Here is a 24,009-nt window from a genome sequence, read left to right as displayed (position 1 = left end):
GCTACATACGCTCGGATACAAAGTGTCAGAAGCGAATTCAGTCCATCAACGGTGCTCGCGCTCTTTTGAACTGGAAATAACCGTCAAATGATCCATCTCAAAATGACGCTGATCGTTAGAATCAGTTTATTTTTTACAATACATTACAGTCACTCAAAAATAGATGATACCTGAATCACGAGCTGCACTTTCTTTGCGTGCCTGCTTAGCCTTACGCTTAGCAGCCCCTGAAGGATGAGTTCGCTTCGGCGCCATCAGATAAATTTGCAGAAAAGTTGGATTTTATTCATCTACAATCTCTTCATTCAGAAATTCAGAGGTTGGGAGTGACTCGCATGTAAACGGTGATATTAATTGGTTTAACTACAGGTGAATGACAATTGTTATATCCAATGGACAAACAGCATAGTATTTTGCTGCTCTTGATTGGTGGATGTGTATGTTTTGGAGGCCCTGCCTCCAAGGCCGAGGCCCTAGGCAACAGCCTAGTTCGCCTATAGGTAGCGCCGGCCTTGATTACACATGAAGCCTGTATGAGCTTGTGAAAGAAGAGACGAAGGAAAGGACTGATCCGGATCGCAGATTTTCTTTTTATTCATTTATTTGACTTATTTTAGTTCCAATACAACCAAACTAGCTTAATCACTTCAACAAATGATTTTTAGTTATTTAAAATAAGAATCAGTCGCAGAACCAGATGTGAAACCAGCCTCTGTAAAGAGACGCAGCAGTTTCTCAGGTGTAATTCGTCGCTTGACCACCAGATGGCCGCAGCGCGCACAATGCTGAAAAGCTTCGAGTGATGTTCATTAACTGCATATTTAACTGATATAATGCTCTCATCATCCATACTCTCATTCATTCATACGTGTATAGTGTTACAACTTCTGTGCTTTAACGATCCAGATCAGATAAGAGCTTTTCCAGTATGAATAGACTGCAGGTGTTTATGGCCCTGCATGCTGATATATGACCTGAAATACACACGGTTAGTTAGCATGTTTATTTCAAGATCTAAGCACTGTTACATATAACCATCGATTTAATAACAGAAACTTTACACTGTTTAAATAAAGCAAAACAACTTTCATTTTTATCCATTAAAAAACTTCCTACAGTTTATGATATTCACTAGTATATTTGCTAACATATTATATTAAACTTTCCCTTGAATCTCTGTCTTTAAATGTATTTTACCAAGTAGTACCACTGGATATTCAAAAACGCACTTTATTTCCATCTTTTGCCATATACTCTTGTGTTTCGACAGACAGATCTCACTGACTTTGGAGTGGGGTGTCCCGTTCCTGCCATGGACACTGATGTAGTTCCTGAGGGACTCACATAAATCCCCAAACGTCAAGTCAGTGTTTGGGCCTGGACGTCTACTTGGGGGCACTGAGAACCAGTGACAGTCACTTATTAGCCGTGTTAGCGGTGTTAGCAGTGTAGCTACTGGTGCTCCAGTTTAAACGGTTTCAAGGATATTGGTCATGATGTGTTTGCATCTGTTGTTAGATGATCAAATAAAACATGAATGTAATCTCTGATGATTACAAACATTTGCTTGCTAACATTTTAAAGGAATCACCAAAAAATAAAAATGTTCATCCTGTCGAACCAAACCTGAACGACTTCTGCAGAACACGAGTTATATTTGGAAGAATGTTTGATATGTTTGATATTTTGAAGAACAATGTTTTGGACCCCACTGACATCACCTGACTGGGCAAAACAAACAACAATCTTCAAGCTATCAACAGAAGAAAGTCACACAGGGTTGAAATGACATGAGGGTGAGTGAATGATGACAGAATGTTTAAAACTATATAGTTGATTGGAAAGTGGAAAGTGTGTTTGTTGTTTCCTTTAAAACAGAATGCTGTGAATCATATTGCAAGAGCGAGTCCTCCGCCGGGCGAGGAGAGCGATACTGAAGTATTGTGTTACAGTACCAGTGGTAGAACCAATGAAGATTTCCACAAGCTATTAGCTGCAACACGTACGGTTCTCTGCTAAAAGTGATTTATTATTTTAAAATGTATTTTCACTTTTTGTGAGTTGTTATACCTCATGATCCAGAGAGAATGAAAGAGAGAGTTGTGGTTTAGCGGAGTGTTCTGGTTCTACAGCTGCTGGTCTTTGGTGTTCTGGTCTGGAGGAGTCCAGATTCCCACTGGAAGAACTCACAGCCCTTGTGTCGCCCATCACAGCCCTGCCGTCTGACGGGACAGCTGTAGAACACACGGCCGTGATTGGGCCCACCGTTACCCACCGTCAGACGCCTGGCCCTGCGCCCACACGCACACAGAGGAGACGTTCTCTTATTGGCTGCTGAGGAGTGATTGACAGCGCAGGACAGAGGGGGGCGGGACACACTGGGCTTTCTGGTGCTGACTGGCGGGTCAGCAGTCGGGTCACTGTAAACACTAAATGGAGCAGCGCTGCGTCCTAACAAACAAGAGATGGGCCCGTACAGGTCTGTGTGAGGGAGTTTGGGTGTTTTAAAGAGACTCGCTGGTCTGGAGGGATGTGGTTTATGTTGGTTTGATGTGGTTTTGTTGGGTTCTGTGGTAGTGTGGCTTTGGATCAAAGGTTTTTTACAACTTTCAGAGTTTCTGGTTCTCAGAAGCCGGTCAGAATTCTCACTGGATGCATCAGAGACAGACGGCCCATCAACAGCATCAGGCTCCGCCTCCAGAGGAACAACATAATGTGAACTAGGCTCCTCCTCCAAAGCCACATCATCATAGGAACTAGGCTCCTCCCCCAAAGGCACCTCATAACAGGCACTAGGCTCCTCCTCCTCTGTCAGTATGACTCCGTCTGTCCAGCAGGTGTCTAGTGTGTCGGGGTCATAGGTCGTGTCAGTCATTTTGGTGGTCAGTAGAGTGTGTGTTTGTGGGATGCTGACACACACTGGTTTGTTTGTGCTGTTGAGGACAGTGTGGGGTGAAACGAGCATCTGTGGTTGTTTATCTCCAGCCACCGGTGCAGGACGAGTCGAGCACTCAGAGATGTTTCCCCGCAGAGGTCTAGACTTCACCGCAGTCTGAGAGAGAAAGATGCTAATTTAGCACAACCTTACTGTTGCTTGAACGGCTGTGATGTGATGCAGGGGGTGGAGTCACCTGAGCAGGTGTGCAGAGACAGAACTCACCCGCCTCAGAGACTTAGTCACAATCAACACACAACCATCACAAACCATCCGCCACGCCAGCATAGCCGTGTTCCTCGCGTCCACCAGACCTGAACACAAATTTCACATATTTAGAGGTAGAACAATATAACGGTTTTACTGATTAGCTGATGCTAACAGTTGCTTTTTGGAACTACCAGTTATTGGCAGGAAATAACTAATTGCTGTACAGGATTGCTGACAATATGGAGGATGCTAACTTGAGCTGTTCGAATGGTTAGAACAATGTTACAAAGTGAAACATGGCAACTGTTCAACTTTCTTCTTAATTCGTCAGGATGATTCGTGCAGATACGAGATGGAGAGGGTGGCGGCTAATAGAAGGCTGGGGCAGGAGGACTTGTTTGTCAGGAAATGGAGTAATTTAGTGTTTTTGGGGGCTCTTGGGGAGGGGACGGGGAGAGAGAAGTCTAGTTTAATTATGTATGTTTATTATAAATGTTATTTATTTCTTTGTGCGAGTATTATTATATGTGACCACAGGGGTGTTCGTTGGGGGTTAGGCCGGGGTTGGAGATTGGGGAGGGTTATTAGTGAGGGTTAAATGTTAAAGTCAATGTGTGTGTGTTTCTCTGCTGTGGACTTCAGAATCAATAAAAACATTATTACAAAAATATATTTAAAAAAAACTGAATCTGCCTTTTCCACCAGCCCGTTTACCGTATCGGCTAAATCCAATATCAGTCAATGTCTCGTAATATTGTGTGTGTATTGGTGGCACTTTCCACAAGCGCAGCACACTTGAATGCCCCATTACAGTTTTAAAACATTAAAGGCAGGAAATGTGTGTGTGTGTGAGTGTGTGTGTGTTTACCCGAGTGTTCTCTTCCTGTAAACTGGATGCCGAGGTCCATCAGAGCTCCTCTCAGTCCTTTGGGTTTCCTGTTATAGAAGAGCTGACAAACAGGACAATTACACTTGACACAATCCACACACTGACCAGATACACACGTGTGTGTGTGTGTGTGTGTGTGTGTGTGTTTTACCCTGTATGTGGCTCGCAGGTCAATCCAGCTCTTTAAAGCTTCAGGAACACCGATCTGCTTCCGTTTACACTCGTACAGCAAACACACCCCCAAATCCCAATCTACAATCACACACACACACACACACAGTGAGTCACACACATGCAGTCAATCATCACACTCACACCACATAGTGGATTTTGCCATTACCGATAGACAAGCTGGTAGAGAAGGCTGATAACCACGGAGTCAGATTATTATTATTATTGCATCTCTAGAGGTGGATAGTGTATTATATTATCGGTCGACCTCTAATTAGAACAGGAAGTGAGGTTTGCTGTGAATGATTCTCACCTGACCATGTGACAAAAGCACAGGGCTGTCCAGAGGGGGCAGGGCCTTTACTGTCACTCTCAAAGACCACGCCCTTTTCCTGCTGGAGGCTGTGTAACCAGCGGATGAATCTGGACAGACAGATGTGGAGGGGTGGAGCTAACTCCACCTGATCCTGTCAACCAATCACACACAGCGCATGATGAATGTCACTGAGATATCTTTAACTGATTGTTCTCCAGTGTGTGTGTGTGTGTGTGGTGTTAATATGATCTCCGGTGTTCTGGTGATTGATCACCTGTGTGATGCCCGTGAGCTCCGTGCAGAACTCTGACAGAACAGGATGTTCCTGTGGCTGAACGTACGAGTGAAACTCTGACTCCACTTGTCCATTGGACACATTGAGCAGGACGGCAGGAAACTCGACTGGCGAGAGAGTGAAGATGATGAAAGACAAACACACAGAATGATGGAAACACGTGAGCGGAGACTATGATCTGTATCTTACTGATCTCCTGACCACAGTTGTTCTTCTCTCTCCAGCATGTGGATTCAAAATCAATGATGATCAGGAATCTGAAGTGCTGCTCTGTGAAAGATCAATGCGAGAGTGAAGGACTGTATTTATATGGACAACAGAGAGCAGCTTATTGCGAGAAAGTCGCGTTCCCGATTACATGCACGTGTCCATGGCGTTCTCTTTACTCCTGTAAGCATGCAGCTCGGTCACTGGTGTTATTACGCTTAACCCTTCGATGCTATTCGGTCATTTTTGACAGAAATACATTTTCCTCATTTAATAAAACATATGTTCCTTTTTCAGAGAGTACAAGACTTGGTCATTTATTTTATATTATTTAATAATTATTTTATTAATTATATTTTATTCACCAGATGACAGAAATCTCCTCCAATTTATGCCACAATCTCAGATTAAATTCATGATTCAATTTATAGAAGTGTGAATTAAAAAACATTCTCCCAAAATGTGCTTATTTATTTATATATATATATTGTACATGTAAATAAGATCAAAATAGCATAAAATCCCAAAAGACATGCTCCATTTTATTGATCTTCAAAGAAGAAATAATATCATTAAAAGAGGGTCACACATCAGACCCCGAATCCCAAAGAGAGTCCCGTTGGTCAATACCACAGGAGTGTTAATATGTGTGGTTCCTTAAAGTCATAAACGCTGTATGAATAAAGCGGTCGATGTGTTGCATATAAAGCATTATTAGCGGCTCATACATTGTGTTCAGGTTTAGTGCTCACGAGTCTTCACAGTTTGATGTCAAAACCAAAGAATAATGTGATTATTTCAAATCTCATGTAAATGCAATTTTCATGCTTTGTCTGGTTTTTTAAATAAGCAGATTTTTGTATTGCTGTGCATGTAAACGGGCTGAATGATGAATGAACACAGATGCTGCATGTGTCTCACTGCGCACAGACTGCTGCTGACGTGTCTCACTGCATGACTGACTGCGCTGTCGGATCAACCCCAGTGCCCTGAACAAAACACACATGCACAACATCTGTCAGTATAATCACATAATATACAGAACTTACATATAATATCAGTTCAGTGTTAAAATAAAACACCGCGAGACTCATGAAACCTGTCAAGAAAATATACTGGTCCCATTTAAACCCAAATCAATAATAATAAAAAACATGCATATATATGCAAGTATATGCAAGTATATATATATATATATATATATATATATATATATATATATATATATATATATATATATCAAAGAAAATGAAGCCTCTTTAGTACCATTACGATTTTTACCATTGTGCCATTATTTGAAGGACATTTAAACACATTTACTCTTAAAATAAGTTAAATGATAAGCACAACCGATGTACTACACATAAATACTTCACAATATAAAGAATGTATTTTTTCCACATTGTGGTAATGATAATATCATAATGAACTGATCAGTTATTAATGAGTAATTAGAATTGGGGTGTAAAATGTGCGTAATAAAAATAACGTCACAATGTAAAAATGGCCCTAAAATAGAATTTTCTTTAGATTATCATGTTTAGATATAATATTAGAGTTATGTAAACACAATCTCATAGTGTAGAGTTTGTGATATAAAGAGTATAAATACAATATTAGATGTTTCTTACTTCGCCAGACTCTTTGTTGACATTCTGCAGCTGAATTTCACATGCAGGAACTTTCCATTCGAGTTTCAAAGAAATCAGCCGAACTGAAACATTAAACATTAAAACAACCACAACTGAACAACAAACGAAACTAATAAAACTTAGAACACAAACACTATTTTAAATGTTCCGCGAACTGACTGTACTTCCGGTGTTACGCTGACAATTTCCGGTTGTATCCTTGCGGCCTGTGACGTTTCTCTGGGCGGAGCCAGTGATTGGTAGAGGAGTCCCGCTGCAGGACAGGCTGTACATCAGAGAAAACATGTGTGTATTTATATGTTTTATATCGTTATTTATTGACACGCACACGATCCTACTGCAGGACCGGCTGTACACCAGAGAACACGTGTGTGTTTATATGTTTACAGTTGAAGACAGAATTATTAGCCAACTTTGAAATATTTAGTTATTTTTCAAATAATTCCCAAATGCTGTTGAATGGAGCAAATATTTTTTTCAACAGCATTTCTAAACATAATAGTTTATTTAGGCAACTTAGAGTGTTTATAATACAATAGAAACACAATTATAACCAATAATTAAGAATCTACAGGTCAAAATGATTAGCCTCTGATGCTAATAGTGTTTCCCTTTTGCTTGATAACAGCCTTTAGTCGTTTGTTGTAGCTCTCAACAAGTTTTAGGCATTTCTCCTCAGGAGTCGAAGCCTGTTCCTCCTCAGCAAATCTCTCAAGCTCCTCCAGGTTTGTTTTCTCCTGGCATGGACTCTAGTCTTCAGTGTGGCCCACAGATGTTCTATGTTATTCAAGTCTGGCCTTTGTGCAGGCCAGTCAAGGATGTTCCCTTTGCTCGTTTGGAGGTCGTTCTTCACCAGAAGTGAGGTTTGCTTTGGGTCATTATCATGCTGGAAGACCCTGATGAGATTCCCAGGTCCAGACGCGCTGAAACATCCCCACATCGGTATACTCCCACCGCCATGTTTCACTGTGGGAACGCTGTTATTTGGGATGAGCACCTTTCCCTTCTGTCGCCAAACATAGGCATCATCTCTACAGCCAAAGAGCTCTAGTTTAGTGTCATCTGACCAAAGGACACGCTTCCAGTATGCATCACTTTTCTCCTGGTTGTCCTTGGCAGACTTCAGTCTAGCTTTGGAGGTCTCTCTTCTTCAGAAGTGTTTGTTGTTCTGCAACCTCGAGTCCATTCCCGTGCAGGACTCTTCATTGAGACCTCATCTCAGACTTGGATAAATCATTCTCTAGTGTCTTGGCAATTGATCTTGGGTCTTCAGAAACCTCTCTCACCAGTTTCGCTTCCTGCCTCTGCCAGTCACGGTGTGGAATGACCTCAAGAGAGCCGTTCGCACCAGACATCCTAAGAATATGATCTGAAGCAGTTCTTTAAGGAATAATGATCCAAAATTAATCTGCAGATACCGGAAACACTTGATTGAGTTTATTGCTGCAAAAGGAGGATTGACCAGTTATTAAATCCAAGGGTTCACTTACATTTTCCACAGCACTGTGATTGTTTAATGGGATGTGTTCAATAAAGACATGGAAGATTATAATAGTTGTGTGTTAGCTGAAGCACATTGTGTTTGTCTGTACTTTTTATGACCCGTTAAAACCAGAAAAGGGTTCACATACTTTTTCTCGCCACTGTAGATCTTAGTATCTGATGTTTACAATATTTCACTCTGATCTTCAATCATTGATTCAGCAGTCAGATGTTCACAGTAAACTGCATCTCCGGTGCCTTAATCATGTTTAAATCAATTAATGCTTCAATAAAACATCTGCATCAGACACCAGCTCTCAAAACATGTAATACATTAATAACCACCGTAGGAATATACAAGTCTATAAGGGTAGTGGATTACTATGACTGAGCTCGTGACATTAAACCAGAAGATTTCAAACGGTCCCGGAAAACATCAGGGAATTTTAGAATTGCATGTTACAGCCCAGGAAAAGTCATGGAATAAACCGTTTCTAGTTAATGTCTGCTTTAAAATATGTCATCAATACAGCTCGAGTAGAACTTCCTCACAAGCTAAAGAGAGGTCGGAGGAGAAGTTGTTCCTCGGTCTGAATGATTAATTGTTGAATCAGTTTGGTCACGGAGTTTCAGTGCTGCATAAGGACGGGAACGCTGCACTGACTGTGAGACTGGATAGAAAATGAAACCCAACGGAAGTACTAGGAAAGATTCTTTAATTTGATCTGCCCTGGAAAAGGGAACATTTCACCATACAAAAAACACAATGATATTAACATCATATTCCTCATAATATCGTTAAACTTTGACACTTTTTTTCTCATCGTTAATCAAAGAAAGACAGAACGGCCCTCAAGAGGAATAAATTCATCTGCAGGACACGAAACACCTCACTGATGATACACACTTAAAAATGAGGGAACACTTTTTACATGTCTTAAAATATCACACACGCACGCACGCACGCACGCACGCACGCACGCACGCACGCACGCACCCCCACCCCCCACGGGAGGTCACAGATGACCAAGAGCTGCTGTGACACATATATAATATATACATATATTATAAGTGCAGTCTTTTGATTGGCTGTCGATTACACCTGGAATGAGTGTTTTGATTGGCTGTTCTTGCTACCAAACCTGAGGAACAGTGAAGAGCGCCATATCAGAAGCTGCGAGACACAAAATACAATTAAACGATCACGTTCATGAGACTGTGGGGAATAATTCTCTGTACAAAAAGATACTCACCATCTGACTTCCTCCTCTTGTGCTTCTTGTTACTCCTTTTGCCTTGACTCCGATTGGCTGACAAGTCCTCAGGCTCCGCCTCTTCCTGAAGTGGGCTCACAGGTGTCCCGCCTTCATTTGGCCTGAAGAAACACAAAAGCAAATCAGATTGAGTCATATCATCTGAGCATTAGGGCCAATGATTGAAGAGGGGGCGGGGCACCTACTGCAGACCCAGCCAATCGCCTGTCGCTTCAGTGTATGATTGTGAACACCCTTCGACACCTGCAGAGAACGAGAAATAAATTCAAAAACAACAATATTTTGTTGTACAAAATCCAGAATACTCTAATATAAAAAGTGATCCAGAACAAATAAATAATTTCACCTTCTATTTTCATCATCTTGATGTTGTCGTAATTACTCCAGCTGCTGTCAGCGTTACAGTTCTGATCATCTACAGACGGACTGATGCTCCTCTTCACTGCCTGTAACCTACAGCACACAAAACATCACACACACAAACAACTCTGCTTTATGTGGTGATCTGGGTCTAAAGGATTCACTCACCGGCTGAAGCCAGAGGTTGTCGTCATGGCAGCAGCACCGTAGGAAGTATCTGCCCACCCGTCATTAGCCCACTTCCTGTTAGTATTGGTGTTCTTCTGTTTGGACTGCAAATACTCAGCGTATGTCTGGATACGGTAACTCTCAGCGTACCGACTAGTGTTCATGGCTACACACACACACACACACACACACACACACACACACACACTATTGAATACGGTCAGTGGGGTGCTGAAAGCCGTCACATGGGACTTGTGGTTAATTATGCGTTTCTAAAAATGGTTCTGAATGCAGTCAGTGGGCAACTGAATGTGGTTCTGTGGTAAGTTAAGCGGTTCTGGATGTGGTACCTATCTGGACTTGATCCGTCTGGCTGAGACAAACAAATGCTGACGTGTCATCAATCCACGACACCTGGATGTTACCTGAGACAGAACACAAACTCAGTTCACCAGACAGACAGGTGAGCCAGTGGGTCGGGGAAACATTGAGAGTGAATGTTACCGAAGGCGCTGAAGAGTTGGTACAGGTCACTCGTTTTCCATTCTTTAGGGAATGTGACGTACAGAACGTGATCTCTCTTGGGCTGCACTGAAACACAGAGACGGGTGTAAGGATATACACACATGTATATGTATGTTGAGTCTGTGCGCGTGTCTTACAGTCGGGTCCACTCATGTTCAGGTAGGGAATGTCAATCACCCTCATCAGGAACAATCTACAACACACACACACACACACTAAATCTCATGAGAAACACTGAGTCAGACAGCACAGTGAGTGTGTTCTTGTCTCACTTGTTGTAGAAGGGTTCGAGGAGCTTGGAGCGAGCTGAGATGTAACTCTTCGGAGGTGTAAGAAAAGTACCTGAGAGAAAATAAAATCTTCATAAATATCAGCTACACAAACACTTAGACACACACTCACACTCACCCAGGAAGTTTGCCATGGAGATGAAACACAGGCCAGTGATGTACGCATCATAACCTGCTTCATGAAGCTGTTCTGTGGATGTGTCGTAACTCTGAAAGCCTTCGGGGCACTCTGAACACACAAACAAATAAAGTGTCTCTCACACAGTCGCTCGTATCAGTGCAGCAGTGTGACGTGCGGGTCGTGCCCGTGCAGCAGTGTGACGTGCGGGTCGTGTCAGTACCTGTTGCAGGTGATTTGAAGGGTTTCCCTCTCAGCTGTTTGTGTAGTTCAGCCAGAGATGTGTTGTGAATGATCTCCTGTCACACAAATCAAGATCAATTCATCAGATTACAGCCACTGGATCATGATGATTATTAAACTGCAGTCGTGACTCACTTTAAACGGCTGTGTGGACGCCATCAGTTTCGTGTCTAACAGTCTGTAAACACACAAACACTGAACATGAGGCAGCATAAAGACCAGAGGAGTCATGTGATCACGTGTCATTCATCAGACTTTACCTGGGAAACACCGACATCGCCACATCCTTAAAGTCTTCCAGCTCCTGTATACGCGCGCGCACACACACACACACACACACACACACACACACACACACACAGCTAATCACACTGTAACTACAACAATCACACAACACTCCACTGTCTCCATGGTTACCTCCGGCAGCGGCCCGCAGAACTGATGGATAGTGTGCATCACGTCCAGCAACATGTTGTGTCCAACAACCAGTTTACCCTGAGATTGAAGTGAAAGTCACATTATTTACACACCCTTGTGTCATTCTAAACCCGTATAATCATATTCAAAGTGTTCTGAAGGCATACAATCACTGCGTATTTAAAAGTTATTCATGCTTGAATAAAATCACTGACCGATTCCTGTAAATGGAGCACAAATCAAAGATGGCGGTACAAGACCTCACTGAACCAATGTGTGCTTTTATTAAGCTTTACATCCAATCAACTGCTATAGAACAAACCAGTGAACAGAACATTTAAAATGACTCCTTTTGTGTTCCGGTTTGCCATGACATTTTATTTGTGTGAAGAATTCCCTCACAAACTAGTTTACGCCGATAGTAATGGGAATAAGACTTTTATAAACGGTATAAGAGTTTTAAAACTGCTGTTTCAGGATTACACAGTTTCATACAGGAGGCTGCTGGTGTTACAAGCAGTTTGAGTGACGTACAGACTTTGAGATGATCCGAACAACCCTGGAGAAGCCCACAGCATCATTCAGCTCTTCCTGTTGACACACACAACATGAAGTGTGTCAGATGAGCTGGTCAATCAGAAGAGTGACGTGTGTGTGTGTGTGCACACCTGTTCTCGCTGTTGTTTCTGTTGTTCTCTGCTCTTCCTCTCCTCATCATCGACTTTACTGATCTGAATGAAACGCTCCTTCAACACACAAATAAAGACACACATAAACTACATGATAGAGAAGTGTGTGGAAGAGTAATAAATGTGTGTTTGTACCTTGTCGGTCTCCAGTGTCTCCACGTGAAGTCCTTTAGAATATCTGGACACAAACAATAAATCCTCGTTTACACTCGATATTTACAATTCAGTGCCAAATTAATACAGATGATTGAATCACTGAAACTAGCCAACCCGCGTCAGAGATGATATTCTTCAGCACAATTGTACAGAGTGGTTATCTGAGTTACTGTCGACTTTACCAGTTCAAACCAGTCTGACCATTCTCTGTTGACCTCTCTCATACACAGAACTGCCCCTCACTGGATGTGTTTCATTCGGAGTAAATTCTAGAGACTGTTGTGTGTGAACATCCCAGAAATACTCAAACCAGCCCGTCTGACACCAACAATCATCCATGCGATTATCTAATCAGCCAATGACGTGCTGCATAAAATCATGCAGATATGGGTCAGGAGCTTCAGTTAATGTTCACATCAACCATCAGAATGGGGAAAATGTGATCAGTGATTGAGCGTGGCATAATTGTTGGTCATTCTGAATGCAAAAGTGAACTGAACTATTGAGCACCTACATCTGAGATGCTGTTCATGAGTAGCGCTCAAATATTGCGCACCGCGTGAAGGCTAATAAGTTGCGCGAGTGTGCGCGTTTGTCAAGTCACTGCATTTTATACATTTATTAAACAGTCTTTTGTGATTCTCAGAGCTATCACACGTCTTCAAGTGTCTCTGAATAAAATGCACGAGCCATATGAACTGCTTTAATGGTGTTTTATGGTCCTCATGTCATTTTTGGAGTTTGACAGGAATGAACATGACTAACAGTATTGGATTTGGATCGGGCTTGTCGGACTGATACCAGACCAGTCTAAACGCTTCAGTATCAGAGCCGATACATACATACACACTAATCAGTTTGAAGCAAATATACATTCAAGCATGTGAACTTGCCGAATCTCATCAGTGTCACTGCTTGTTAATATCACACACACTGAAGCAGCACACACGCACACACACACACACACACACACAGTTAATACAGGTACGGAGCGAAAATAACAATTCTGCTCTCAATATTGCACTTGTGTTTAAATGGAAGTATAACTGGGAGTCTGTGTATCTCAGTGAGTATTGACGCTGACTATCACCGCTGGAGTCGTGAGTTTGAATCCAGGGCATGCTGAGTGACTCCAGTCAGGTCTCCTTAGCAACCAAATTGTTTCGGTTGCTAGGGAGGGTAGAGTCCCATGGGGTAACCTCCTCGTGGTGGTGATTAGTGGTTCTCTCAATGGGGTGTGCGGCGAGTTGTGTGTGGATCGTGGAGAGTAGCATGAGCCTCCACATGCTGTGAGTCTCCGCGGTGTCATGCACAATGAGTCACGTGATCAGATGCGCCGATTGACTGTCTCAGAAACGGAGACTTATCCTCCGCCACACGGATTGAGGAGAGTAACCGCACCACCACAAGGACCTACTGAGTAGTGGGAATTGGGCGTTCAAACATTAAAAAAAAAAAGGCAAACAAAAAGTCCATCATCATAGGGTAACACACAGACGTAGTGATTGATATGACATGTAATCACTCTCTCCTCGATCAGTGGACACAGATACTTACTTTGAGTTGAGTGTCTGATAGATGAGTTTCCTCTGAAAACTGAAACACACATGATCATCCAGAGTACTGGAACTCCATCTCACACACAAAAATACAGTCATAGAACACCCAGCCAATGTCATGACTCACCCTGTACAGGGCTCCAGGTCCAGAGATTTCTCAGAGTTCTTCAAAAGATCGTCCACCTTCTTCCTACACACACACACACACACACACACACACACACACACAGATGGGATCTGTAGATAACGGAATGATTGCGGTCATGATCCCAGGTCATCTAAGATTCCACATGGCAATAAAGTGTGAAGTACTAATCAGTGATGCGTCACATGAATTATTAGACATAATTCTAAATATTAGTGGCAAACAAGGTTGAAACGGCCTCGAGCGTCACATACCACACGTCGCGCTATCAAACGGACTCCAGCGCCTTCACTCGCACATGTTCAAGCGGATAATGTTTACATTACAACATGTCAAATAAGCACATGGCACGTTAATGCTGATACTTCAGTCATCTGATACTAGAGTACATGGAGGTCATAAAGAGATGGAGGTTAGTTATGTTGATTTCATCAAACTTGACAACTCTGAAGGGGTGCTTCACGAAAACCATTTACTCTTAAAATGCTCCAGTCCCAGGACACATCAGTCAGGCATACGAGGTGTCATTAGAAAGACTCACTTCACTTCTGCATTTATGTTACTTATAACAACAAAATAAGGCCTTAAAAACCTCCGCAGCACAAATACGCAACAAGTGGTTATGTGGTAGAAATATTAATATAAAACCATTAAAAAGGCACTTAAATGGACAAGACGTACATCAAATGAAAACTCTCGTTATATTCTGTTGCACGTACACCACAGATTGAAATATTATGAAATAGGACACTTAGATTGAGCTTGTAGTCCACTCAAGATATTCAATAAATAATGAGGGTGTTGCTTGAACTGAACATTAGACTGAATGTCTATGGACGAGCACATCTGTGAGGGGTAAAATGTGTTAGAGCGCCCCCTACAGTTCACATCTGTGAGGGGTATAATGTGTTAGAGCGCCCCGTACAGTTCACATCTGTGAGGGGTATAATGTGTTAGAGCCCCCTACAGTTCACATCTGTGAGGGGTATAATGTGTTAGAGCCCCCTACAGTTCACATCTGTGAGGGGTAAAATGTGTTAGAGCGCCCCCTACAGTTCACATCTGTGAGGGGTAAAATGTGTTAGAGCGCCCCCTACAGTTCACATCTGTGAGGGGTATAATGTGTTAGAGCGCCTCCTACAGTTCACATCTGTGTAATATATATATATATATTCTCGTGTCTAAATGTGTAGTGATTTCCACCATATAGTGGAATTTACATTTATTCATTTGGCAGATGCTTTTATCCAAAGCGACTTACAAAAGAGTAAAATGAGGAATAAAATGAGACTATTTGGAGAGAGAGAACAGAACCAGAATTACATGTTTGTTAGAATTTAAAGGAGAAATTGTTTTTGTTGTCCTCTTCATCACATGATTGTTAACCTACTCAATATTATTTATTAATAATTGCAGTTAGTCCACAGTGTGTGTAAATGGTGAGCTTTTAACCTTGAGGCTTCAGTACTGAACAGGTTAACTGCTTCATGATACCAAATAACAGCGCGAGCGGAGACTGAAAATCAGTTAAATGACCGTTCTCGGTCCGGATCACTTGTTTTGGTAGTTTTAACTTCTTGACACCAGAAACCGAAAACAGGCCATTAGAAGCATCATGGCTCAAATCTGAATCACATTTCAATAATTCAAACAAACATGAACACAGGTGTGAGAGACTCACTCCACCAGCTTTATGAACTCTCTCTGCTCTTCAGGTATGTGCTGGACACTCGAGCCGGAGGTGGGCGTGTAAGTGGGCGGTCCCGACCCGTTGATCTGACCCCGCCTTTCCTCATACTGTTCCCTCAGCTGAGACTCCTCCTCCTGCGTCAGATAGGGGATACCTACGGCAACCACAGCAGTGACAGCTGTCAGTCAAAGTCACACCAGACTCGTATAGGATCACATTTATCTGTGGAAACACTGACCGCTGCGGAAGACTTTGTTGAAGTCGAATCCTTGACTGGCCAGGAAGTCAATGCTGGAGCTCTGAGGAGGAAACATTACAGATAGTGTTCGAGCAGTACGGGTTTGTCAACAGCTGAGAGAGGGGGGGATTTCTGACCTGACAGATGAATTTAATATCTGGAGACGTGCGGTTGAAAGGTTTCGGAAAGACATAGAAGTTGAATGTTTTTGTGACATATCTGTAATCAGAAAGAGAATACGCACATAAATAATAAACATGTTTAACAGCCAATAAACATTCAGTCACTGGAGCTTCTGTCCATTACATTAAATCCTGAATCCTTTTGAGTTGTGAAGTCATAAAGGAACAACATGAGAGTGAGTAAATAAATACAACTGTAATAAATAATCCTGCCGTTACGGCTCGTTAGAGGTCATCTGATATATTGGTTTACCGAACACCGGCTGAACTCAAGGTTATAAAAATATGATTTTGTTGTGGAGTAGATAAAGTCAAGTTAATTCCATGTTTTTATTACCGGATCGCTGATGATCTACTATTGATGCATTACTGTATTTATTAGCCTATTTGACCAAGTTTATTTATAGTGTTTATAGTGTAATACATTGAACATGATTGTAAGAGGGCATGTTTAGTTTCCCATGTGTGTTTGTGCAAGCACATATTCTCCTGCTGTACGTTGGGTGTGTTTACAGATGGAAGTCCTGCGATATGGACCAAATCATATTTTTGTTTTCTGGTTATATATATGATTTTGGTTGCAAAATAAAATGCATCTGCGATTTTATTCACTTTAGAGTCAAGTGTGCCCGTAAGGAAAGACACATTTTATCCTTCAATAAATAGATTTTAAAATGATCGTCTGATTAATCAGTTATCGGCCTTTCACACCAGCTGTGTGTCGGCAAAGTCCACTATCGGTCGAGCGTCCCCTCACATCGTAACAAATGAATCGCTGATTTGACGTTCTTCCGATATGAAAGCAATCAGAGCAGTGTGGATATATGATGAATGGGTTTAACTCACGTGGATTTGTTGTGGTCGTATCTGAAGGTGCAGATGCCAAACTGGAAGAGCAGGAAGTTCATGGAGTGCTGCAGAACATCAAAGCATCATCAGGACACAGCTCAAACTACACAAAACACTGATGCACACTATCGTTTATGTGTGTGCGCACGCGTGTGTACCTTCCTGAGTTTGCAGTATCTCTCTTCAGGTGTGTCGAGTCCATTGGTCAGGGCACTGACAGACGGTCCATCACTGATTCCTACACAACAACACACACACACAACAGGCACGCACAGAACACACACACCCACACACACCCCACACACACACACACACACACACACACACACACACACCCCACACACACCCCACACACACACCCCACACACACACCCCACACACACACACACACCCCACACACACACACCCACACACACACACCCCACACACACACCCCACACCCACACACCCACACACACACACACACACACACACATCAATACATTGTCTATTAATACCGTTTAACACACACATGAATGATTTTTAAACACGGACCTGTGAATTCTCCATCTATAGAGATGAAATCCGCCTCCTGTACAGCAACACTCACCTCTGGAAGAACCTCCTTAAAATCTACACAAACACATTAGCGCTCAGTGTACACAATAACACTCGTGGACACACACATACACTACAATCACACCGTCACTCGTGTATGTGTTCTAAATTAAAGAGGAGGGTATTTGTTAATTGTTTTGTCTTACTCTGTCTCGTGACTTCCATCATGTAAAACAGCGACACGAACAAACACAAACACTGGAAGCTTTAACCCCCTCCGCCGGAAACACTGTCACACACACTTCCGCTCACAGCGACACGTCATTCGGTGTTTCACCTGCAGGGGGTGCGCTGTGGCCCAGAGACACAAACCTCCATAGAGTCTCATTAAAATATCACGACGAGCTCTGCATTACTGGAGACATGTGCGCACTAAATAGTATATTTTTTAAAATATATACATTACAAGTATTGATACATGACATATAAATGTAAATCCGCTTCAGTAATCTGTGTTAAATACTGAAATATATAATGCTTAACCGGGATCCACAATCCACTCTGATTGGTTCATTCTGAAGAGCGCTTAGAAAAGTGACAGGTATCGCGTGCTGCCTCAATGATAAATTGCGCGCCAAATTCAAATGGGTGAAGAGGAAGAGCTTGAAGTACACTCACTAAATAGAGACGGAATGTTTCAAGGAGATCGAAGGCGTTTCGGTATGCAACTGCATTTATGACCTGTTTCCACCTGGTATTAAGATGTGTCTCGGTTGGCTGGTCACATGATGCCATGCCAGTAACAGACCTGTAAATGGTTAGCTCTGCATACTTTGCTAGTTTTTACATTATTTTCATGTTATAATCCGGTAAAATTTGAAACATCCAGTTACACATTTGCTCTTTCAGGTAAACATGCCAAAGAAGTCAAAATCCTTGGGCTCTGGAGACATTAAAAGACGCTTACATGTTCAAGTTCTCCGTTGTTTTATTTTCTTTGAATCAATACAAAATGTGATCCGGTCACATGTGGTCAGGTGAGACACATGGCTGTTTACACCTGGTCACTTAAATGCGTCTCCTGTGACCGTGTTCGTCCTGTGACCGTGTTCGGATTTGGAATGAGAGGGTCTCTGACGACATACATTAATCATTATGTCAGTGTGTTACTGCATTACTGCAAAGCGCAACAAAGCCATTAAAGACAATGAAAGCTAAAAAAATGCCATGCTGTTTCAACCAGATGAAATTGAATCTAAGCACAAACGCAACATGTCAATTATCAGTTTTTTTAGTGGATTACCTGTATTAAAGGAGCTTCATATGTCCGTGCTTCTCATCCGTGTTGATATCAGACACACAAAAGAAGATTCCGTGAAGCTCTCTAATAATCACGACCATGAGGAGGTTACCCCATGTGACTCTACCCTCCCTAGCAACCGGGCCAATTTGGTTGCCAAAGAGACCTGACTGGAGTCACTCGGCACACCCTGTATTCAAACTCACGACTCCAGGGGTGATAGTCAGCAGCTTTATTCGCTGAGATAAACAGACCCCCTCACAGAGCACATCTCAAAGACCACACGATCATGTAGATTCTACAATATCAGGAAGATAAGACCCTTCCTCTCTGTACATGCCTCACAACTGCTCGTTCAGTCCCTTGTCATAACTAGACTGGACTACTGTAATGCTCTCATTGCAGAACTCCCTGCATGTGCAATTGCACCTCTGCAGATGATCCAGAATGCAGCAGCACGTCTGGTCTTTACTGAACCTAAGAGAGCACATGTTACACCCCTCCTCGTCTCTCTCCACTGGCTGCCGGTTGATGCACGCATTAAATTCAAGGCTCTGATGCTGCACACAGAACAGTCACTGGGTCTGCTCCAGCATACCTAAAATCATTTATGCAGAGCTACACTCCCGCCAGAAGCTGCGGTCGCCTTGTTGTACCAACATAAAGAGGCACCAAAACACTTTCCTGAACTCTCAGTTCCATCATACCACTCTGGTGGAATGACTTTCCCAACTCCATCCCTGAAGCTGACCTCCAGACTGTTGGATGTGTGTTATGTGTAAACACTGAAATGTATTTTATTAATCTTGTGGAGTTTGTTCATTCTCTTCTGATTGAGATTCATATATGGCTGTATTCGAGGGGTTGCATGATGTTAGCCAACCAGAACAGTGGGTGTTTACGCTGAAGTTTTAAAGAGGTGCTAAGACCAAAACCAAGCGTTTCAGACAGAGGGCCAGAGGTGATCATAGAGCTGGAGTGAAATAAAAAGGATGTCCAGACAGCCAGAGGGGAGAGAGAAAAATGCACAACACTGACAGTGTGTGGTTGTGTTTGGTTTGGATTGTTCACCCGGCTGCCACTTCCTCCTTCATAGTGTTAAAGAAACTTGTCACACTAACATTATCAGTGGATCTCAGGGAAGATAATACAATTAAATAAAAACAGCATTGCATTGTTTTGGTTACACAAAAATGTGGGATGTATATATGTGTGGTCTGGGGGACGTGGTCATGCGTCGGTCAGCAGGAGAGGGAGAGCGGTAAGGCTCGTCACCTGTGTCGTAATTATCTCTAACAGCTGTTTCTCATTATAGTGAGATTATAGTGGCGGAGGGAGACTTAAAAGGCACGCCAGAGCATCAGAGAGGTAGAGAGTGACCAGAATGCTACAGCAGCCAGAACTTCTGAGAGTGTTACCTTTATGTTTATAATGACAGTTACCGTCGTGTGTGTGTGTGTGTGTGTGTGTCAAATTAAAGATCTGACCTTGAACCTGCTTCGTTGTCTCCTGACTCCTCCATTGCCCCCAGCAAAGATCCTTGCTACGAAATGAGACTTCATTCAATTTATTTTAAGAAATTACATTCATCCCTATTATGAGAGAGTTTAAACTAGTAGATTATCTCTTATGAGTGTGAAATGAAGATTGCTGGAGATGTCAGTATGTCTGTGTCAGTGTGGTGTTAAAGGTCACAGTGGCGTTGTGAAACAATAGTGATTAGTCATGCCGTTCCCTCGAGATCAGGATTAGCGTTCATCGTGACCTTTCCAGGAGTCAGGAGACGCAGATCACAGCAGGTGAAGAGGTCACATCATTATCATCAGCACAACAACTCTGAGTATCTCAACATCAACACAGTCTAATACACTTTAATGATCTTTTAATTCAGCACTGATCATCTATTTACAACATATTTCAATACTGAAGCCACATGTTCAAAACTCTTCACACACTCAATGTGGATTAAACTGTCAATCATGTTTCAGTGCTTTCAGACTAAATTCAATGAGCACATGATGGAACATTTCTGATTCATACATTGGAGTGGTGGTGTAGTGGGCTAAAGCACATAACTGGTAATCAGAAGGTTGCTGGTTCGATCCCCACAGCCACCACCATTGTGTCCTTGAGTAAGGCACTTAACTCCAGGTTGCTCCGGGGGGATTGTCCCTGTAATAAGTGCTCTGTATAATACATTGGTATTCAGAAGGTTGCTGGTTCGGTCCCCACAGTCACCACCATTGTGTCCTTGAGTAAGACACTTAACTCCAGGTTGCTCCGGGGGGATTGTCCCTGTAATAAGTGCTCTGTATAATACATTGGTACTCAGAAGGTTGCTGGTTTGATCCCCACAGTCACCACCATTGTGTCCTTGAGTAAGACACTTAACTCCAGGTTGCTCTGGGGGGATTGTCCCTGTAATAAGTGCTCTGTATAATACATTGGTACTCAGAAGGTTGCTGGTTTGATCCCCACAGCCACCACCATTGTGTCCTTGAGTAAGACACTTAACTCCAGGTTGCTCTGGGGGGACTGTCCCTGTAATAAGTGCTCTGTATAATACATTGGTACCCAGAAGGTTGCTGGTTTGATCCCCACAGTCACCACCATTGTGTCCTTGAGTAAGGCACTTAACTCCAGGTTGCTCCGGGGGGATTGTCCCTGTAATAAGTGCTCTGTATAATACATTGGTACTCAGAAGGTTGCTGGTTTGATCCCCACAGCCACCACCATTGTGTCCTTGAGTAAGGCACTTAACTCCAGGTTGCTCCGGGGGGATTGTCCCTGTAATAAGTGCTCTGTATAATACATTGGTACTCAGGAGGTTGCTGGTTTGATCCCCACAGTCACCACCATTGTGTCCTTGAGTAAGACACTTAACTCCAGGTTGCTCCGGGGGGATTGTCCCTGTAATAAGTGCTCTGTATAATACATTGGTACTCAGAAGGTTGCTGGTTTGATCCCCACAGTCACCACCATTGTGTCCTTGAGTAAGGCACTTAACTCCAGGTTGCTCCGGGGGGGATTGTCCCTGTAATAAGTGCTCTGTAAGTGGCTTTGGATAAAAGTGCCAAATGCATAAATGTAAATGTTAATTTCTGCAGGAATTATTTAGAAATATAGAAAATCTTTTAATAATCATTTCAAGCGAATTGCAACTGAAAGTCTTCCCAGGTGTCCTACTTTAGTCTCATTAGCATGTTTTAGGAAACGGGATGCTCGGATCTGATTTAGTTTGGGAATATGGACAGAGAAGACCGGTTGGTGTGGAAGAGGAGTGGCACAGAGAGGAAGAGTGTGTGGAGGATAAAGGAAGACTTGAGCGGTGTTGTAAATCATGTTCTCTCTTTGAGAGACGCTGGTCAAAGTGTGCAACCAAATCTGCACCGCTCAACAGCTGCATCAATAGAACGAATGTTCTGGCAAAAGCTGACATGAGCATCCTGTGATGATGATTACATGTACTGGCATCTTCAAGGAGGGAGGAAATTACCAACAATGCAATAAAACTGCGGGACATTCGGGGAGAAACGTGATTGAACAGAGAGCATCCGTGGATGTCCCAGGCCAGAGAGGAGCTGACGTCACGATGTGTGCTGTTACACTAAACACTCATTGGCTCATTTCTATTCTGGATGACCACCATAATGGACTTGTGGAGGAGAGAAGGGCATCAGACTCCTCTGCTTTCACTGTTGTGTGGGATAATGCGGCAGTCACAGACTGGTTTGCTGCACATCCCAGTATGTCAGTATAATTCCCCTTAAACCCCGTAGAGGAGGTTTCCCTGTGTGGAAGTGGACGGTTTATGAGCAGATGTGGAGACGTTTCTCCTGAAGACTGGCAGGGTTGATTTAAACATTCCAGAAGGTTCTTCCCAAGATGCATTGCAGTGTGTTATTTTCACACATATGTATGAAGTGTGTGTGTGTGTTATTTTCACACATATGTATGAAGTGTGTGTGTGTGTGTGTGTTATTTTCACACATGTATGAAGTGTGTGTGTTATTTTCACACATGTATGAAGTGTGTGTGTTATTTTCACACATGTATGAAGTGTGTGTGTTATTTTCACACATGTATGAAGTGTTTTGCGTGTTATTTTCACACATATGTATGAAGTGTGTGTGTGTGTGTGTGTGTGTGTGTGTGTGTGTGTGATTTTCACACATGTATGAAGTGTTTTGTGTGTTATTTTCACACATATGTATGAAGTGTGTGTGTGTGTGTGTGTGTGTGTGTGTGTGTGTGATTTTCACACATGTATGAAGTGTTTTGTGTGTTATTTTCACTCATGTATGAAGTGTTTTGCGTGTTATTTTCACACATATGTATGAAGTGTTTTGCGTGTTATTTTCACACATGTATGAAGTGTTTTGCGTGTTATTTTCACACATATGTATGAAGTGTGTGTGTGTGTGTGTGTGTTATTTTCACACATGTATGAAGTGTTTTGTGTGTTATTTTCACACATGGATGAAGTGTTTTGCGTGTTATTTTCACACATGTATGAAGTGTTTTGTGTGTTATTTTCACACATGTATGAAGTGTTTTGCGTGTTATTTTCACACATGTATGAAGTGTTTTGTGTGTTATTTTCACACATGTATGAAGTGTTTTGCGTGTTATTTTCACACATGTATGAAGTGTTTTGTGTGTTATTTTCACTCATGTATGAAGTGTTTTGCGTGTTATTTTCACACATGTATGAAGTGTTTTGTGTGTTATTTTCACACATGTATGAAGTGTTTTGCGTGTTATTTTCACACATGTATGAAGTGTTTTGCGTGTTATTTTCACTCATGTATGAAGTGTTTTGTGTGTTATTTTCACACATGTATGAAGTGTTTTGTGTGTTATTTTCACTCATGTATGAAGTGTTTTGTGTGTTATTTTCACACATGTATGAAGTGTTTTGCGTGTTATTTTCACACATGTATGAAGTGTTTTGCGTGTTATTTTCACACATGTATGAAGTGTTTTGTGTGTTATTTTCACACATGTATGAAGTGTTTTGCGTGTTATTTTCACACATGTATGAAGTGTTTTGCGTGTTATTTTCACACATGTATGAAGTGTTTTGCGTGTTATTTTCACACATGTATGAAG

The 24,009-nt window shown here is 42.2% G+C and overlaps 2 protein-coding genes and 1 long non-coding RNA gene across 5 annotated transcripts; 1 reads left to right on the top strand and 2 right to left on the bottom strand.

Moving 5' to 3' along the window:
• Positions 1–577: 577 nt before the first annotated feature.
• eri2 (ERI1 exoribonuclease family member 2) lies at positions 578–8,717 on the bottom strand. Its single transcript, XM_052126118.1, has 10 exons — positions 6,835–8,717; positions 6,655–6,737; positions 5,945–6,012; positions 5,006–5,086; positions 4,796–4,923; positions 4,519–4,672; positions 4,186–4,286; positions 4,014–4,095; positions 3,161–3,249; positions 578–3,052 (listed from the first exon to the last, which is right to left on the bottom strand). The coding sequence occupies exons 2-10, from the start codon at positions 6,675–6,677 to the stop codon at positions 2,108–2,110; spliced, it is 1,671 nt and encodes a 556-aa protein (XP_051982078.1). The 5' UTR covers positions 6,678–6,737; positions 6,835–8,717; the 3' UTR covers positions 578–2,107.
• A 139-nt stretch (positions 8,718–8,856) lies between these two features.
• Positions 8,857–17,880, bottom strand: LOC127643406 (poly(A)-specific ribonuclease PARN-like). 3 transcript variants are annotated; one of them, XM_052126112.1, is made up of 26 exons: positions 17,804–17,880; positions 17,595–17,672; positions 17,219–17,298; positions 17,058–17,125; positions 16,167–16,248; positions 16,030–16,090; positions 15,783–15,945; positions 14,084–14,146; positions 13,955–13,993; positions 12,377–12,419; positions 12,221–12,298; positions 12,087–12,143; positions 11,553–11,630; positions 11,396–11,439; positions 11,271–11,313; positions 11,116–11,191; positions 10,893–11,003; positions 10,757–10,826; positions 10,622–10,677; positions 10,464–10,550; positions 10,310–10,384; positions 9,960–10,125; positions 9,778–9,884; positions 9,617–9,674; positions 9,411–9,532; positions 8,857–9,331 (listed from the first exon to the last, which is right to left on the bottom strand). In XM_052126112.1, the coding sequence occupies exons 1-26, from the start codon at positions 17,823–17,825 to the stop codon at positions 9,291–9,293; spliced, it is 1,968 nt and encodes a 655-aa protein (XP_051982072.1). In that variant the 5' UTR covers positions 17,826–17,880; the 3' UTR covers positions 8,857–9,290. The 3 variants fall into 3 exon arrangements, with proteins under 3 accessions (XP_051982072.1, XP_051982071.1, XP_051982073.1); XM_052126111.1 differs by having other exon boundaries at positions 8,857–9,299; XM_052126113.1 differs by having other exon boundaries at positions 8,857–9,299; positions 17,650–17,672; positions 17,804–17,858.
• A 3,077-nt stretch (positions 17,881–20,957) lies between these two features.
• Positions 20,958–21,940, top strand: LOC127643430 (uncharacterized). Its single transcript, XR_007970516.1, has 3 exons — positions 20,958–21,048; positions 21,172–21,355; positions 21,725–21,940. It is a non-coding gene; the product is annotated as an uncharacterized LOC127643430 (long non-coding RNA).
• Positions 21,941–24,009: the final 2,069 nt, after the last annotated feature.

The sequence above is a fragment of the Xyrauchen texanus genome, chromosome 5 (genome assembly GCF_025860055.1).
Source record: "Xyrauchen texanus isolate HMW12.3.18 chromosome 5, RBS_HiC_50CHRs, whole genome shotgun sequence".
In the NCBI taxonomy this organism is placed as follows: domain Eukaryota; kingdom Metazoa; phylum Chordata; class Actinopteri; order Cypriniformes; family Catostomidae; genus Xyrauchen; species Xyrauchen texanus.
Note: the sequence above shows the minus strand (reverse complement) of the source record. Positions and strands in the feature narration are given on the sequence as shown.